Source organism: Equus caballus, chromosome 1 (genome assembly GCF_041296265.1).
Source record: "Equus caballus isolate H_3958 breed thoroughbred chromosome 1, TB-T2T, whole genome shotgun sequence".
In the NCBI taxonomy this organism is placed as follows: Eukaryota; Metazoa; Chordata; class Mammalia; order Perissodactyla; family Equidae; genus Equus; species Equus caballus.
Genome location: NC_091684.1, coordinates 159,206,142 through 159,225,567, shown reverse-complemented (window position 1 = coordinate 159,225,567; position 19,426 = coordinate 159,206,142). Strand labels below are relative to the sequence as shown.

Here is a 19,426-nt window from a genome sequence, read left to right as displayed (position 1 = left end):
ATCTTCTCAGTGAACCACTCTAAGGATAAGTTACACCCTGGCCCAGTTGTCATAACTATGCCATGCTGTGAGAACAAAGATCAGTCATTTTTCAGGGACTTGTTCCACCTGATCTGATGACCTTCACTACAACCTCTCCCAACAGGGGTCACCGCTGAAAGATGAACCTCTTTATCAACAGGTTAAAAGTATATAGTCTGGAAAAGCACTGATAATGGCTCCCTGGAAAAAACCTTACAGCCTTGTAAAGTAGTCCCTGTAGTTTTGATACTGGAAACATATTGAACAGGTAGTTTGGCCTAAAATAGTCCAAATGCAAGGATTTATTATAAAAGTAATTAAAGTTCAGAAATAAATTGGCTACTAAAATATTTTTCAGATACAAGTTCAATATAATCTATTTAGTGATGCAAGGAATTGCAACGGACACTAACATATATGCTACATGGTAATTCAAATGTTTATTGCAAGAAATTCCTCGATTCCAGAGGAAAGGGAATGGCAAAAGGATGAATATTTGAATTCAGGAAACTCAGTCTACTAGCCCTACATTCTTCCCCCCATTTTAATCACTCAGTGTCCTTCTAAATCCTTTTTTCTCTATGTCTAGCTGCTTTTCTAATTCTTTCCAACTACCCCAATTCCTTGGCATTTCCTTCTTCCACTCCTCAGGAAACAAATCACACCTCCATCTGTGAAAGTGCCTCCATTTTCACTCTATCCTAGTTTCCCTCTTGCCCCTTACGCTTCAGTATAATACCACACACTTCAAGGAACCCTTCCATCTTCTCTACACAGGCTCTCTTCCACATGACTCAGGCTCCTCTCTGCCTTTATTCCCCATTTTTACTCCCTACATAATTATTATTTTCTTCCTCCTCTTATAAATCTGATCCAAATCTGGAGCCTTGAGATATGGAAAGAAAGAATTCCTTCCTAGGAAAATTATATTATCATCAGGAATAAGAATGAGTGAGAAAGTATATGTGAGAAACTATTAGCAAACGGTTCGTGTGTACAGGCAAGCTGTAAATTACAGCAGCAGATCAGGGAAAGAAATAAGGAGATGTACGAAAGAACTGGAGAGATGTCAAGAAAAGTACTAAGAATGGACATCCTCTTCATATTCCCTTCCCCATAATCTAAGGCAGGGGTCAGCACACTAGAGCCTCTGAGCCAAATCTGACCTGCTCACCTCCTTTTGTAAATAAAGCGTTAGGGCACACAGCCATGCTCATTCATTTACATATCGTCATGGCTGCTTTAGCACTACAATGGCAGCAGCAGTGGTGACGGAGGCAGCACAGGCCACAAACATTTGTCTGGTCTTTGACAGATTAGGTGTGCTGACTCCTGATCTACCATCCTCTTACCTTCTCCTAACCAGCCTTCTCCCTCCATGAGAAAGTCAGAGCTGTAGGACATACATTATCATTTTTTCTCTTTAACACTGACTCTCGAGGGCTTTCCAAATATTCGACTGTCTCATTTGCAAACACAGATAATTCAAAGGTCAGTAACTTTTTCTTAAAGGGCCAGACAGTAAATGTAGGTTTGTGGGCCTAATACTTTGGAGGTAAGATTCACTGATGGATGCTAAAATTTGTGGGCAAAAATATGATGAAAAACAAGTTTATTTCAATAGTCTCAAAGTAGCTTCCTACAAGATAATTATTACCTACGAAGGGAAAAATGGTAACTCTACAGTGGAGAAACCTAGCTAACGCCACCTTCCCCAGATTACCAACATTAACATCATCAGTAATAAGACATATTGACATGATGTACCTCCTTGTTTAATGCCATCAATTTTCCTCTGATCTTGGCTTTAAACGTATTCCACAGATCCTGATGTGTCGTGTGTTAACTATCATTATTTTTCCTATAACTTCAGTTTGCATTTTCCTTTTCACTCAACAGTCTAATAGGAGGTTTTTAAGTTTCCAAGTGAAAGGGCCTTCGATATTTTTGGGGTTTTTTTAGTAATTTCTAGTTCTACTGCAGTGTGATCAGATAGTGTAATATTTCTGCTTTACAGAACTACTGTCACACATTGCTTAACAAGGGGGATACGTTCCGAGAAATGTGTCGTTTGGCAATTCCGTCATTGTGTGAACGACACAGGGTATACTTACACAAGCCTGGATGGTACAGCCTACTACACAACTAGGCTGTGTGGTACTAACCTTTGGGACCACCGTCGTATATGTGGTCCTTCACTGACTGAAACGTTACGTGGTGCAGGAGTGCACTTATATGTTTGCTTGGTGACCTAACAGCCGATCAGTTTTTGTGAATGTTCCAGGGGCACTTGAGTAGGAGGTACAATCTCTACTATCAGGGTGAAGAGTTTGAAAAATACGTAAGATCTACCTTATTGATCATGTTGTCTTCTGTTTCTTATTCTTTGTTCACTTGATCTGTCTTGAACTGAGGTGTATGTTAAAATCTCTAATTACTAGTGTTTCTATCTATGCCTCCTTGAATCTCCTGTAGTTGTTGCTTCCTTAAAGTGTGATTGTTGTGATTCTGGTGACTAAATATTCATAAATCCTATGCCCCACTTACGAATTGTGGCACTCAGTATAAAAAAGTACCCTTCCATCTTGTAAATTTTTTTTTTGAGGAAGATTAGCCCTGAGCTAACATCTGCCACCAATCCTCCTCTTTTTGCTGAGGAAGACTGGCCCTGAGCTCACATCCGTGCCCATCTTCCTCTACTTTATATGTGGGACGCCTACCACAGCATGGCTTGCCCAGTGGTGCCATGTCTGCACCCAGGATCCAAACCGGCAAACCCCGGGCTGCTGAAGCAGAACACGTGAGAACTTAACTGTTGTGCCACGAGGCCAGCTCCCCATCTTGTAACTTTTAATGCTTTTTTAGCGTGAATTCCTCATTGTCTGATATTAGGATGATTAGTCTCTTCTTACTGTTTCTATTTTTCTGGTGTATCTTTGTCCATCCACTTCTGAAATACTTTTTTTTAGGTGTGTCTCTTGTATATACATACGTATATATACTGTAAATCTTTTTCTTTTTCTTTTCTTGTGAGGAAGATTGGCCCTGAGCTAACATCTGTTGCCAACGATGTTCTTTTTGCTTGAGGAAGATTGTCGCTGAGCAAACATCTGTGTCAATCTTCATCTATTTTATATGGGATGCCACCACAGTGTGGCTTGATGAGTGGTGCAAGGTCTGCACCCGGGATCCAAAACTGCAAACGCTGGGCTGCTAAAGCAGAGTGCGCAAACTTAACCACGATGCCACCAAGCCAGCCCCTAAATATTTTCCTTTTAATAGATGAGTTAAGCCCATGCATATTTATTGCTATAACTAACACATTTGGTCTCAACTCTGTCACAGTACTTTATAACTAGGTGTATTTTGTTATACTTGCCATATTTCTTTCTCTATAAGATGGGTAGTCTTTGCACTTTATCAACTTTTTTTTTTTGTCATTTTAGGTTTGCCTTTTTGTTCTAATGGTCAGCTTCGGACACAAAATTTTTTTTTTTTTTTCGTATTTTAGAAGGTTGCCTTTTTGCTCTAATGGTCACCTTCAGATACAGACCTTTTTGTTTTTGCTGAGGAAGATTAGCCTTGAGCTAACATCTCTGCTAATCTTCCTCCATTTTCTCTGTGGATTGCCTACCACAGCATGGCTGACGAGTGGTGTAGGTCCTTGCCCAGGACCTGAACCCGGGAACTTGGGCCACCAAAGTGGAGCACACCTAACTCAACTACCATGCCACGGGGCCAGCCCCTGGATATAAATTTTTTTAAATGCTCTTAGTCCCAAGTTGCTTTTTTTTTTTCTCATTAAAGTTTGTTTTAATGAGTCTCAAAATTCTGTGACAGATTTTTGGTCAAGTTGTTTCCATTAAAAAGTACTGATTTTAAAAACTAATAACTTAAAACTGCCACACAAAAAACCAAGTGGCCCATAAAACATTCTCCTTTCCTTCTGAAGGTTTTACGATGCATCGTTATCATTAACCAGTCTTTTACTATTAAACTTAAATGGCCAATTGAGACAAATATTTCTGAGACTGTTCCACTGCTGATTAAGACTGGGGTGGCAGGTATTGGGGATGCTATTCATTTAGCCTTCTGAGCCTTCTGGGCAGACTTGGTGACCCTGCCAACTCCAGCTGCCTTCTTGTCCACTGCTTTGATAGCATCCACAGCAAGTGTCTGTCTCATGTCATGAACAGCAAAATGGCCCAGAGGAGGATAGTCAGAGAAGCTCTCAACACACATGGGCTTGCCAGGAACCATATCAACGATGGCAGCATCACCAGATTTCAAGAATTTGGGGCCATCTTCCAGCTTCTTTCCAGAACGATGATCAATCTTCTCCTTCAGCTCAGCAAACTTGCAAGCAGTAGAGCCTTGTGACAATCCAGCACAGGTGCATATCCAGCACTGATTTGGCCTGGATGGTTCAGGATAATCACCTGAGCTGTGAATCCAGCTGCTTCAATTGGCAGATCATTTTTGCTGTCATCAGCCACACTGCGACGGCAAACATCTTTGACGGACACGTTCTTGACATTGAAGCCCACGCTGTCCCCAGGAAGAGCTTAACTCAAAGCTTCATGGTGCATTTCAACAGACTTGACTTTAGTTGTAACACTGACTGGAGCAAAGGTGACCACTATGCCAGATTTCAAAACACCAGTCTCCACTTGGCCCACAGGGGCAGTACTGATACCACCAACTTTGTAGACGTCCTGGAGAGGCAGACACAAGGGCTTATCATTTGGACGAGTTGGTGGCAGGATGCAATCCAGAGCTTCAAGCAGCGTGGTTCCACTGGCATTGCCATCTTTACGGGTGACTATCCATCCCTTGAACCAAGACATATCAGCATTTGGCTCCAGCATGTGGTCACCATTCCAACCAGAAATTGGCACAAATGCAACTGTGTCAGGGTTGTAGCCAATTTTCTTAATGTAGGTGTTGACTTCCTTAACGATTTCCTCATATCTCTTCTGGCTGTAGGGTGGCTCAGTGGAATCCATTCTGTTAACACCAGCAATTAGTTGTTTCACACCCAGTGTGTAAGCCAGAAGGGCATGCTCATGGATCTGCCCGTTCTTGGAGATACCTGCTTCAAATTTACCAACACTAGCAGCAACAATTAGGACAGCACAGTCAGCCTGAGACATGCCTGTAATCAAGTTTTTGATGAAGTCTCTGTGTCTGAGGGCGTCAATGATGGTCACATAATACTTGTCTCGAATTTCCACAGGGAGATATCAATGATGATACCATGCTCACATTCAGCTTTCAGTTTCTCTAAGACCCAGGCATACTTGAAGGAGCCCTTTCCCATCTCAGCAGCCTCCTTTTCAAATTTCTCGATGGCTCTTTTGTCGATCCTACCGCACTTGTAGATCAAGTGGCCAGTTGTGGTGGACTTGCCTGAATTGACGTGTCCAATGATGCCCATGTTGATATGAGTCTTTTCCTTCCCCATTTTGGCTTAGACTTAGTGGTGGTTTTCCCGACACCTGTGTTCTGGCGGCAAATCCATGCAAAAAAGCCCCAGTTTCTTATTTAACCTTTTCCTATTGAGTTTCTCAGTTTTAACTGGTATTGTTTTGTTTTTCTTCTTTAGGGACTCTAACAATATGAATGCTATTCCTTCTCTGCCTTTCATTTGCACTACTTTCTCTCTGGCCCTTTGAAATGATTTATTTTCATTCTCTTCGGACTTTTTTTGTTCCTAATTTTATTCAATGCCCTTTATTAAATTTTCATTTGAGTCTATTCTCTTTTGTGTATTTTGCAATTTATTCAATTCTGAGATATCTTTTTCTTCCATTTCTTTCCTGAATTTAATCAACTCTCATTTCATTTCTTCCTCTCTTTTTCTTTTCCTTTTCCTCTCCCTCTCCCTGCCTCTTTCGGGGACTATTTCTGTTCTTAGCTTTTAAATTTCTGATTCAGAAATTATCCATATCTTCCAATGTATGACTATATTTAAGTCCACTTGGGAGTTCTGACTTACAGTTTTCTTCTTCTCCATTGTTCTTTTTCTGAGAGGAAATTTCCTTAGTTAATATGTATTAGACTTCTCTTTTCTGACTTTTTGCAATAACACTTTATGGACCTTTAAAATCTTTTTATTGTTCATTTTTGTGGCATTGGAGTGTTTTACAAGATTTACAATTTAATTGGTGCCCTCTCCTGTCAGCATAGCAAAGTCCAAACACTTTGGGGGATTTTTATTTGTTTTTGTGGTCAGGAGAGATACTTGTGTTCTCTGATTTTACAGTTCTCTTTTCTTGTAGCTAAGTTTTATTTCTCCTTTTGCCCCTCTGCAATTATTGATTTATTGCCTTTCAGCTTCACATTCATCCTTTTTGTCTATTCTGTGAAACTGGATCTGAGCCCTCTAAATATTTTTCCTTTGCCAGTTGGCACTGGAGCTGTCAGCAGAGGGCACTGGAGAGACATTGCCTCGGGTCCCAGCATGCAGCTTGGCAAGCTTCTCCAGCATGTGCAGCTTTCCCCAGCACAAGGCTCCTGCAGCATCGCAGCATGGAGACAGCAGCAACCAACAGCTTCCCTGAGCAATCCCTACGACCTAGGAGTTCTGTAGCACAGTGTCTCTGGTGAGACACCACCAGTAAACAGCTTTCTCTGGCACCCCAGAGGGCAGATTCCCATCAAGTTCCAGAGCGCAGATTTTCAGCAAATTCTACCAGTGTAGCCTCTGTACAAGGAAGAGTGACTTCCCTGCCATCCAGTGAGTGATGGACATACCCTCTCCAAGAAGGTCAGGACCTCAGCCCTGGGGTGGGGGCTAAGGAAGCTATTCCTTGGATGTTTAATCTCAGCTTTAGGAGTAGGAGCTGCCCTCTTTATTTTCTATTCCTGTAACTTTATAGTTCTTTCTACTTCTTACTAGTCAATCCCACCTTACTCCAATTTTGTGTTATAGGTAACAATTCTTTGTATCATCTTTCTCCGTTCAAATTGCTATGCAGTTTCTTTCTCAAACAGACCCAGAGAGACACGTTTTTTCCTTCACCACTCAACTGACAAAGGGCATTTCTCCCTTCTTTTTTTCTTCTCCAGAAGTTGTATGTTTTGAATCATGCATATTTTCACCTCCCTGTAGTTCATGATCTCATCTACCTGGATATTTTTTTAGTTCTTTCATTCTTAGGAAGGGTTTAGTTTCTCTGATGTTGGTTTTAGAGCAACAGTAAGTCCCACAGCTAATTCTCCTCTTCCCCACAGTCTTTTATTGACCTACATTTATAAAGCCTTGTGGCAGGATTGGGTGAGGCAGGAGCCTAAGAGATAATGCACAAAGACTTCGTATTTTGTTTTGTTTTTTTCTCTTTTTACTTACTTTTGAAGTTTAGGCACCCTTTGTCTTCAAATTATGCTAAGGACATGGTTTTTGTGTAGTTTTATTTTTCCTTTCTTGTTATTCTGTCTTATTTTAGGAGGAAACATTGGGAAATGGGAACTTAAACTGTCTTCATTGACTTCAGCTATCCTGAAATCCTTTCAAGTTTGGAGTTTTCTAAGTTTGAGACATATCTACTTCTAACAACAATAAGGAGGAGGAGGGCAAAAGCATTAACACAAGAATCAAAATTTCTAGACAGGCTCCAGCTCTGTCACTAACATTTTCTAAAGTTGGATGATTCACTTGATGTTAGGATTATTTCCTCACTTGTAAAATGGGGGTGGACTTCCATGCTGCACCCCTAGACATTCCACTTCAGTAGGTGTGGGGTGAGTCCTGCGGATGGATATTTTAAACAAACTGCGGTAGTTCTGACATAGTTGGTCAGGGTCCTCCATTTTAAGAGCTCTCAGACTAGCTAATCAGGGAGCTCATCTCCAGTTATATGAGGCCATGTCAGCTCTTCTGATTCAGTAAGTTCTAGTCATCCCATCGTTCAATATAAAATCAAAGCAATGAATCAGTGATAAAATGTCCCAATTAGCTCACATGGTATGAGTCTTTTTCCCTATTTCTTTTTTTATTTCTTAACTAAACAGTTCAAAGCAACCAGAGCAGGTAAAAAATAGGTCAAAAAAAAAAAAAAAGACAACACTGTCCAAAATAAAAAATAGCAAACAAAGCCATTGTAGTTAATATATATAGAGGAGAAAATATTAAAAACAAAAAACCAAGGAGATGGAAATACACCATAACCTGTTGCTAATTCACTCTGAAAATTAAATCACTTTCTTAACAGGAACAAGCTACATGTTTTGTTCCCACTAAACTGAAGCAAAGTATAGTTGGATATAATTGTGGCGTATTCTTTCCAGCGTCCCATATATTCTTTAGAAGCAAATGCAACAAATGCCCCTTCTCATTTTGAGGAAAACCTACTATAAATCTGACACCAACAAGTCACACAAGCTCTAAGCTCCCATTTCACAGAATGATCTATGAGTACTTGCTAAGAAAAGTTAATCCAAACAGAAGCATATGTAAGAGCAATTTTATACCAAGAAAATCCATAGCCTTTCCCCTGTTTCCTAGCGTTTGGTCATATGAGGGAATCTGGATGAAATAAAAGACACTTCTGCTAAGACGCTTCTGAATGGTCTGTTTCGGACATACCCAATTGCCGCGGGGGTCAAGCGGGTGTGCAGCTGAGGCGTGGCAGAAGTAGTGGTGGTGGTCAGGGAGCCATCAGCTCCAGTCTTCTCCCAGTCAAAAGGGTCACTCTCAATTACTCCAAAGGTCTTGATGCTGTTGTCAAACACGGATGTAAGAAGCTAAACCACAAAGAAAAAAACTAGAGTAAGCCAACAGTGAACACAGTCACTTTATTCTCTAAGAGAAAGCACCTCAGACTCATAATTTAGTTTTGCAGTACGATTTTTTAAAAAACTTGATGGTACAACAGTGGAATTTGAATAAGGACTATATGTGGGTGATGATATTGAATTAATATTGATTTTTTCAGTTGAGGTACTGGTTTGTACTTATGTAGGAGAATGTCTTTGTTCTTGAAAGATACACAATGAAGCATTATATCTAAAACCTACCTTCAGATGGTTTGGCAAAATGAAATGTGTTGCATGTGTATCTGTATATTCCATTTCAACCATCTATGTGATTTTTTTTGGTCAAAAAGTGGCATTTTTATATAGTTCAACTTAAATAAGTGAACAATGTTAACAATTAGTATATCTAAGGAAGGGGTATATAGAAGTTCATTGTACTTTCTTCCAGTTTTTTTGTGGATTTGAAAAGTTCTTAAATTACGTGTATGTGTGTGTACACACACAAGTTATCAAAAAGAAACCTGCCCCATTATTTGATTTATATTATAATTTCTTTTTTTTGTCTTTAAATTCCAGAAGTCTGACGTGATCTCAAGAAAGACCTTCCTTTACCTTCCTTGCAAACACCTTCCTTTACTGTTTCTGACAGTATGCACCATTTTCAGCTTTACGATTATGGCTTCATTCTCTCCTCACCATTTTTCTTACTCTCTTAGTACCCTATCATTAGAGATTTGTTTCGTACATTTCCTATCCCATTGGAGAATTCTGCGAAGGTCTGTTTTAGGCTTTAAAAAGATTACTCTAGCCATGAAGTGGAGAGTAGATGCCATAAACAGCGATGGGGATGAGGGTGCCAGGAACAGATGACCAATTAGAAGGCTACTGTTGGTTGAACCAGCATGCTAACAGTGGAGGTGATAAGCAGTGGTAGGATTTGGACATAACGTGTGGAGCCAACAGAACTTGCTGATGGATTAGATGAAAGCCATGAGAGTAAAGAAAAAATACAGAATTATTGAGATTTCTGTCCTGAGTCACTGGGTAAATGGCAGTGCCACTTACTAAGATGGAAAGCAGTGAGTTTGGGGATTGGGATATTGAAAGTTTTAGGGAGTTCAAAGGGGGAACAGGGAATACAGATACAAAATTGAGAGTCATCAGCATAGATATTAACAGGGATTATTTAAAGCCATAGGACTGGACGATATTATCTAAGGAGAGTATGTAGCAAAGGGGTCCAAGGGCTTAAGGTCTAGGGCACGCCAACATTTAGATGGAAAGAAGAGAAAGAATCACAAATGAAACCAAGGAATGGCAAGAAAGGTAGGAAAACCAAGAGGGTGGTGTTCTAGACGCCAAGTGAAGAAACCATCTCAATGAGGAGATGGTCAAATGCCATCAATTATAAATTCATAGTTATTTCCCATTATTTAATTGATTTCTCTCTCTTTCACCCAGACTGTAAGCTCCAAGAGGCCGGTATATGTCTGATCTTGCTCATCACTGTACCTAACACAGTGCCTTCTATATAAGAGTGCGGTACTGTGATTTATAACAAATAATATATTTAGTCATTCAGATGATCCAAATATATTTCTCATATATATCTGAGAATATATTCAAATATATTTTCTTTGTTTCCTGGCTCATAGGATCCAAAACTCTTGGAATTTCCTGAGAAATAAGAGCAATGGGAGCATCTTTTGTTATAATCCTCAGTTCCTGAAATCACTTCAGAACTATAAAGTTGAAATGGGTGTCTTGTTATGCATAACAAGCCCCTTCCCATCATAACTGGCTTTATGTTAATGAGGTGACTTTTGGAAAGCATCTAAGGATGGAGGCTGGTCAACAGAGGAACCAACCATGTGATTAGAGGGTTGGAACTTTCAGTCCTACCTCCCTGGTGTCCAGGAGAGGGGAGAGGGGCTAACGCTGAACCAATTACCACGGTCAATGATTTAATCAACCATACCTATGTAGTGAAGCCTCCATAAATACCCAAAATGATGACTTGGGAGAGCTTCTGGGTTGGTGAACATGTGGAAGTGCTGAGAGAGTGATGCCCTCGGAGAGGTATGGAAGCTCTGCCCCCTTTCCCCATACCCTGCCCCACACATTACTTCCATCTGGCTGTTTCTGAGTTATATCCTTCTAATAAACTGGTAATACAATGGGAAAAATGGCTTCTTAAGTCTTGTGAACCGCTCTAGCAAAGTAAGCAAACCCAAGAAGGGAGTTGTGGGAATTTCTGAGTTACAGCTAGTCGATCAGAAGTACAGGCGACAACAAGGACTTGCGACTGACATCTGAAGTGGAGGGCAGTCTTGTGGGACTGAGTCCTTAACCAGTGGAATCTGAGGCTATCTATGTCTAGGTAGATAGTGTCAGAATTGAGTTGAATTATAAGACACTTAACTAGTGTGAGAGAACTGCTTGGTGGGTGTGGGGGGAAAAAAAACCTTGTTGGAATTAGGGATGCAGAACTATTAAATAGTTACTCTAAAAACATTTCAAGAATAAGTGTTTATTTGCAATAATATTTACTGAAAGATTCAAATGACCCTACCTTTCATTTAAGTCCCAAAGAAAAAATAATAAATGTACAAAAGGAAACTAAAAGGAGAAAAGGAAATGGAAAAGGCATAGATATAAAAGCTGGGAATTTTTATTTTGGTCATGTTTGTTGACGCAAGTCACTTATGCTACAGCTTAGACTTCTCCAAATTGTCAAAGGTAGAAGGCTGTAGAAAACACAAACGAGGAAAGGAAGATGGATCGAGACCCAGGATATGGGAACTGAAGTCCTGACTCTGGAAATCGAGCTTCTCATAGGTTCTCACAGAGTGAGATGCATGCTTGCTGAAAGGTGGAGACTGTCCATGAGGCAGCACCTGCCCCCACTGTGTGAGCACAGAGCCCGCTATGGCAAAACGCTCTGTCTGTAGTGGGCTGCAATAGGGATGATCTCGACTGTTTCTATGACAGATGTCCTTTTATCATAAGACTATTGTCTTACATTTATCACAGTATTGTATGTCTTAGAAAATGTAGCATATGCCCCTGGGTCTCAAATAAGAAATAGTTTATCACTATGATGCTGATACTAGAGACCAGCAGCAGGAGGCAGAAGGATGGAGGGCACAAAACAAAGAAAAGAACAAAAGCTAAAGGCATGGAGGCACTAAAGGCCCCCTAGTGGGAACAAATGGTCTGACGAGGCAGAGCCCTGCAGATACTTTAAAGACCAAACATTTCTGATGAAGCAAAATAATTTTCTACTTCAGGACCAGGGTGGCTCTAAATCCTAAACTTCAACAGATTGGGACAGTAAAAACCGGACAAGTCAAGGACTCTTTTTTTTTTTGGTAACTGAATTCATTATATCACTTTTGGCTAAAATAAATAATAAAACCAGAAAACTCCACACTTCGGTTACTTATTCAAATAGATTTGAGAATAATATAAATTAATCACAATATAACAATAATAACAATATAAATTATATAAATGATATATAATACTATATTATATAATATATAGTAATGTAATAAATTACATAAATGATATACTATAATGATAATAATATAAATCATATTTACACAAAACTTGTGATTCTCAACCTTTTTTATGGGGTATGGCCCCCCAAATAACACTGAAGAATAAAACACTTTCTAATCCGAAGAGGAGCTCACTGTGGTAGTAATTCTCAAACTGAAAAGGCGGTAGAGCAAAATCTGAAAAAACCTTCCAGATGATTCTGATACTTCCCTCTAGGAAGGCATGTCTCATGTCTCCATTGAGAATCACTGGAAATCTAGTATATATCTGGCTGCTTTACTTCTTTTATTTAATAATGTGTTCTTGGAAAATATAAACTAATTTAAAGAGTCCAGGTTTCTCAATTAGGGTAGCATCCCCCCAGGGATGCAGTCATATGCCAGAGAGTTTAAAGTCACCTGATAACTGAGGCACAGCTTCCTGAAGAATTTTACTCAGAGGTAAGACATTTAATGTGACATTTTATAATACAAGGAACACAAAAATGTTTGAAACTAAAATTCACATGAACCTTTAAGAGAAATCAGGAGAATGCCAAGAAATTTTGGACTTGTGGCTAACATTTTGAGACTGTTCCCAGACCTCTTGAGAAACATACTCATCCTTTGCTGCAACAGGAGAACCTGGTGAAATAGTGTGAGAAACGCTAGAAGCATACGATCATCAGGAAGGTGAATCTTCCTTGGATGGAAGAAGGGCAGTGGAGGAGGCTGGTGGAAGGGGACTTTGGGGAGAGGAGGAAGAAAAGAGGAGGGAGGACCTGAGGAAAGTCTGGACAGGCAACAATGCAAGATTACTTTTTATTTGGCTAATGTTGTGGATTATTTGTGTGAATTTCCCTTCTCCTTGCACTTATGAATAAAATACTTATTTTATTAATCCTAATTCTAATGAGATATACAATAAAATGATTTTTCTAAAGCAAATTATTCAAGACAAAAAAGTAATCAAGGTGCTATGTCTAGGTAATAAGATTCTGAATAATTTGGATTTTCTACTTTTCCATAATTTCTAAACTTTTATGACTATGTACTTCTTTTAATAATGAGAAAAAATCTAACCAACAAAAATGCATTATCTAAAATAAACTGATTGTATATTTAAGCATATATAGTCCACAAAAATGCTCAGTGCTAGCTCCTACCACCTCAATACCCTTATTCTCTATAGCAGTCGGTCATCTGATATGGACATAATGCCTTAGGGAAGCACCCCTCCTCTTAGCACAAATGCAATCAACAGCTTATCATATTTACCTCTATATACAATCCCAGTCTGCCCTTTCAAAGAGAATGTAGACAAAGTCCAGTCTTTGCAAAAACAAATATTATCTGGAATGTGATACTGAGAACTCACTGAGAATCCTGATTCCTCAATTCTCAGTTAATAAATGGTAAATTAATGGATCAATAAAGCACTTAACCAGCAGAGCACAATGGCAATGCTGGCTTGGCTGATTCAAAGATAGATTTATTTACTGCAAAAGAAACTGCCTCATTCCAGTGATAAGTAGATGCAATAGAGGGAAAGAAATGCACATGTTCTAGGTTTCTCTCCTTTTCTGGGGGTGTTTTAGCAGCACTGGTAGAGGGAAACAACAATGCATCACATTCATCCTTTGGAGAAGAGAACCAGAAAAAGAGATCAAATAAAGAGAACAAGTTGAAGAAGCTGCAGAGTTTTGGCTGTTTTCACCATTGATATCAAGATACCAGGGCAACTCAGGAGTGCTCCTTGGTCAGCTGCCCCTGGGACCAGAGGCAGTGAGAGGCAGCCTGGCTGCTCAGCCAGCAGTGCTCAGTCAGCCCACACTGTAAATCGGCAATGTATTAAGTTTCTTGATGCCTCCTAACAAGGTCAATGAGAAAGGTAAGCAGCATTTCCTTTCTGCCTTAACAGGACAAAGCAGCATAAAGGAAACAGAAAGAGGTTCTATTAACAAAGAAGTAGTGTTGAGTAGAATATAAGAATGAAGAAAGAGAAGTGAGATAGTGATAAGCAAATGCAGTGTCACTGAGGTACATGAACAACCACTTAGGTTTACATGATGCTTTACAATTTACAGAACTGTCTCACAATTCTCATTAAAATCTTAACACCACCACTGTGGCATAGGTATTTTCACCATTTCACAGACAGGAAAGCAGGTTGTGAAAGGTCATACAAATGGTGCATAGCAAAGCACCAACGGACACAGGTCTTTTAAGTGCAGTGCTATTTCCACTATGGAAGAGGTATGGCCAGTTAGCACACAAGGCAAAAACAGCATATGGTTGAAATTATCCTTGAAAGTCCCTTAAGATGACCATAGAGTATAGAACAGTAGTTGCACGAGGTACAACATAGCTAGTTTTTCCTCCAGCAATGGGAGAGACTTCTACTTCTCAAACAAATGTGAATGAAGTAAGCTGGCTGCATGTAGGGGTTATACTATACCAAAAAGGTGATTTCTTTTAGACGTGAGAATCACACTCAGTGCAGCCTGATTCAGGATGACTAGACTGCTGACTGGACTGAGAGAAAGACTGAGGGAACAGCAGATTCACAAGGGCACTGCACCATCACCCTCACCATAGGGTGGGACTAACTGATTCAAAGGGCAGCACAATCACAGACACATTAAAAATTTTCCGTCTCCTGCATGTACAGCTGAATTTAAGTGAGTCAAGTAAACATGGACGTTGTGTGACTCTGTCGTGTTCTATAGTTATATCAAATACCCATTCATTGCTTCAGACATACACTGAACGTCTACTGTCCTGGGGGTAAGGAATGCAGAGGCAAACAAAACACATTCTTGTCTTTAGAGTTTGCAATCAACAGAAGTAATAATTAGATTAAGCAGACAATTCAATTTGGCAAATTTTTCTTAAAAGTCTATCATTGTGCTAATTTCTTGAGCAAAGTGGGATAAATGTGCAAGGGCCTGGCTCTAAAGAAATTTATCTAGTAAAGAGACAAAAACAAAGTACTGCTACACGAGCTTAGAAAAAATCACTACTGACTAGAAGGAATCAGAGGAGACTGTGGAGAAGCTGCCATGTGAGTTGGGCTTCAATTTCACAAGACAAGCAGTGTTATGAAACACAGGCATTCCAGGCAGGGCACACTGGGAGAAGGGTTGGTGGTCCCATTTGACTGCACTGAGGGGTCCAACATAGCCAAATCACATAAGTACAACGGGGAACGAAAGGAGATAATTAAAAGAGGGTAGAGCAAGATTTCATCCACTTCTCTCCATCTCCACTGGTTATATCCAAGTCAAGACGATCTTTGTTTCCTGCCTCCTTCCCCCAAGGGAAGTCTCTATCTTTCAGCCTCCCTTGCAGTTAGAATTGGGCCAATGTGAAAGAGTTCTGGCCACAGGGGTATATGCCAAAGTGTTTAGATAATTTGCGAGCCTTGTCATAAAATCCCTAAGCAATCATCCGCACTTGCTCTTCCCCTTCCTGATGACTGCAAAGGCCATGTATTAATGACAGCAATGTCAAAATATGGGTAGAGTTCAGCTCTTCAAGTCACCACTTGAAAGTTGCCTAGGAGAGCCGCCCAACTTAACTATACTGTTACATGATCAAAAAATAAACCTTTGTGGTGTTAAGACACTGATGTTTTTATATTTCTTTCTTTCCAAGGCATAGCTTAGCCTATCTCAATACCTTCCTAAGTAGTCTCTAATTTTCCTCTGCTTCATTTGGATGCACACAACAGCAAAAGTAATCCTCTTAAAACACAAATTGGATTGCCCTGCTCCTGTTTATTAGACTTCCAAGGCTTCCTGTTGTACTTTGAATAAAATCCAAACTCCTTAACAAAGCCTACCAGGCCCTGCATCATCTGGTCTCTGCCTTTCTTTCCAATCCTATCTCAAACCACTCTCTCCTCTCATTTACTATGTTCGGGCCACTTGTCTTCTTTCCATTTCTTTCTCACATCAGAGCCTGTGAACATGTTCTTCCTTTTGCTTATAACATTCTTCCTCTTATTTGTCTCTTCACGTGGACAGTACACTCCCATTTTGAGGGCTTGGCTTAAATGGCAGCTTTAGGGAGAGACCTTCCCCTGACCTGCTGTTTTAAGGGAGCTTCCCCTTGTTATTTTCTAGCTCAACCTCTTACTTGTTTGCTTCACAAGCAGCTCATCCATGGCCTCTGAAAAATTTAACCCGGATGTTATCAGAGTCAGGGGATCCTAAAATGGCTCTAAGTCTCCCAATGCAAGAGGCAAGCCTGCTTGCTGCATTCTGACGCAATCTTGATTTAAACAGCCCCATTACTAAACCTGGAAAGTATATTAACAAGATTAATGAAGCTTGGCTGGCTCTGGATTCCCTCTCTATCACATCCTCCGATGTGAGCAGTATGCTGTGGCAGTGTATGAACTAGTGATACACATGTTTTAGTTTCAGGCTCACCAACTGTGTGTAAATTTATGGGTTTCATTAGTCTTCTCAACTTGCTAAACAATGCTTAACATAATCTGAACATTTGTTCTTATGTCAGGATCATGTGATCCTATTAATTACTGACAATAATTTCCGATAGTTCTTCATATACCTTTTTAGTTCTTTCACTGCCTTTTTATTAACCAGTCATGTTCAGATTTACCTTACAGTGCCTGCTGTGTTTGTGGCCACCTCTCCAAGGCAGGCAGGATGGTAAACTGGAGAGAGGTTGGGCCTTTCCGAAGGAGTCAGAAATGGGTTCAGATACCACTTCTAGCACCACTAGTTTTCCCAGGTAACATGTCTAAACTACGTCTCTGTAAGACAGGGATAATAATACCAGGTATTACTGTGACAATGCTATGTATCATTTTTGTGACAATAATGTGTAAAGGCACCAAGGGCTCTTCTTTATCTAATTTGATGCTGTTATCTTAGTTTCCCACTAACTAGTAACAGTGTCACCTATAGGTGGAGTCCAGTGGCTGAATTCAAGGCTGGTAAGATTTTCTTAGGTACCCCTCAGAAATATTTTCCCTTCTCAAAATGCTTTAAAAGGATTTATTTAAATTATAAGGTGGCCCCAACAGGATTGAATGTTGTTATCACTATTTACATTTCTGAAAATGTTGGCCAAGTACTTTTTTTTTAACTTTTAATTTGAAATAATTAAAGATTTATAGGAAATTGCAAAAAGAGTACAGTGAGGTCCCATTCATCCAATTTGCCCCAATGGTAATATCTTAAATAACTAGAGCACAATACCAAAACCAGGAAAATCACATTAGTACAATCCACAGAGCTCATTAAATTTCAGCAGTTTTACATGTACTTGTGTGTGTGTGTGTGTGTAGATCTATGCAATTTTATCACCTGAGAAGATTCATGGTCCAGCACATTTTTATCTCAGAGTTGCTATCCTCTTTCAGAATCTAATAATAAAAACAATATTTATAATAAGATAGCTGCTTTAATCTTGGCCATAATCCTGATACCTTCACCTTTAGTTTGATAGAAAATAGTATTTATGTACATATGAGCTGATTTTTTCTTACATTTCCTGAGTAGGAGAATATTAGATAATTCAATTCAATTTTCCTAACATTTGCTGAAAATTTAGGTGCCAGGCACAGTACCAGGATAGTGTGGGATAAAAAAATAAGACATGGTTGTACCTCCAGGATTTAAAACCCAGCTGGGAACAGACTTATACATAAATGTGAAATACTGATAAACTTGACTGTAATTTCCCAAAAACATCATAACATTTCCCAAAAGCACGTGTCAGCCTTTATTCCAGTTGAAACATGCATAAAAGATTCCTGGTAAAGAGCAAAACAGCTCTTCCCTCTACATCTACACCTGTTGTCAGAGTGGGCAGAAGCAGGCTCCTGGATGAGGTGTTGGCCATATGCAATTTGTTAAGATAATAATGTTCTGTGGCAAGAAACAGATTTTTAAAGATTTACAAAACACAGACATTTGAAGTGAAAGTTGCTTTGTTAAAACAGGATCATTTAACACTTTGATTAGAAAATACAGTCACTTTGGTCTTGGCTCAGAATATACAAAGTTGAAGCTTTATTGTTATTTGACCTCTAGATGTAGCTAGGGAATGCTAAATACTGGTATGTTTTTTGCTTGTTGCTGGAGGAGGCCTATTGTTGTTTTTAACTACACTGGTTGTCCAATAAGGAATTTAAAATTTTGAAAGAACAGTAATTAAATCAAATTCAGGAACAAATTCCAAACTGTAAAATTAACCATAGGGACAGTATTAGTTCACAAGAGCATTCAGATTCCAAGTACAGTAATTTTTCTCAAAATGAAGACCACAGCAGGGCTCTGTGAGGGAAGCAAGACACAGAAACTGCAAAGCTCAGACCTTTTTGGAAGCTGACGTCATGCTGATACTAGACATCAGAACACACCAGTCACTTACACTAACATCTTTTTCCCAATTATCCTTCTCCCGTCCACCTGCACTCTGCTCCCACTCACTGCTTACGAAAGATGAGAGAGCAAGAAAGAACCAGATTATTTACAGAATCTGTTAAACAAGAAAATGTTATGTCTGCTTTCTGTCTTCCAAAAATAGGAAAATTACTATACTTTGTTTTGTTATTAGGTAACAGAAACACAGAAAAGCCCTTAAGAGAATGTCCAAACGAAAAACTTGAGAACAATAATTTGTGAATTTAAATTGGTCTAAGTTTCAAACTTTAACAGTGACTATGACAGTCTTCTTTAGATTGGAGACATAACTAAGTGGAGAATGTGATCAAAATTTTTTTGCTGTGCTAAACTTTTATCTTCTCATGCAAACTTTGTCAGTAAGCAAATTATTAGCACCCAAGATGAAAAAGTTGGGACATTTTCTAGCTCCTCCTGAATCTAGTCGTAAAGGTATAATTTTATTATTTTATTGCAAGTAATGTGAACTTCTCTGCATTTCAGAAAAGACACATAAAATGTAAAAATAAGAACATGTTTCAAAGTGACTTGTACACAATGCGCTTTCTCCATTTGTTAGACACTCTATACAGTTCAACACAAATAACCACACAGAAAAGCAGCAGCTTGCCCACTTCAGGTCTCTAAGGACCCACAGTTTTATGTTGCCCCTCTGCTTTATTTCCT

At 39.4% G+C, this 19,426-nt stretch overlaps 1 protein-coding gene and 1 pseudogene across 12 annotated transcripts in view; both read right to left on the bottom strand.

The window, feature by feature from the left end:
• The window catches only part of TTBK2 (tau tubulin kinase 2), a 142,513-nt gene that overhangs the window by 28,594 nt on the left and 94,493 nt on the right, over nt 1-19,426 (bottom strand). For all 12 annotated transcript variants that reach the window (XM_023619152.2, XM_070238425.1, XM_070238459.1 and 9 more), the window contains one exon: nt 8,609-8,766. In XM_023619152.2, coding sequence (XP_023474920.1) covers nt 8,609-8,766 — 158 coding nt within the window. The remainder of the gene's footprint in view (nt 1-8,608; nt 8,767-19,426) is intronic.
• LOC100056585 (elongation factor 1-alpha 1 pseudogene) lies at nt 3,963-5,500 on the bottom strand (annotated as a pseudogene).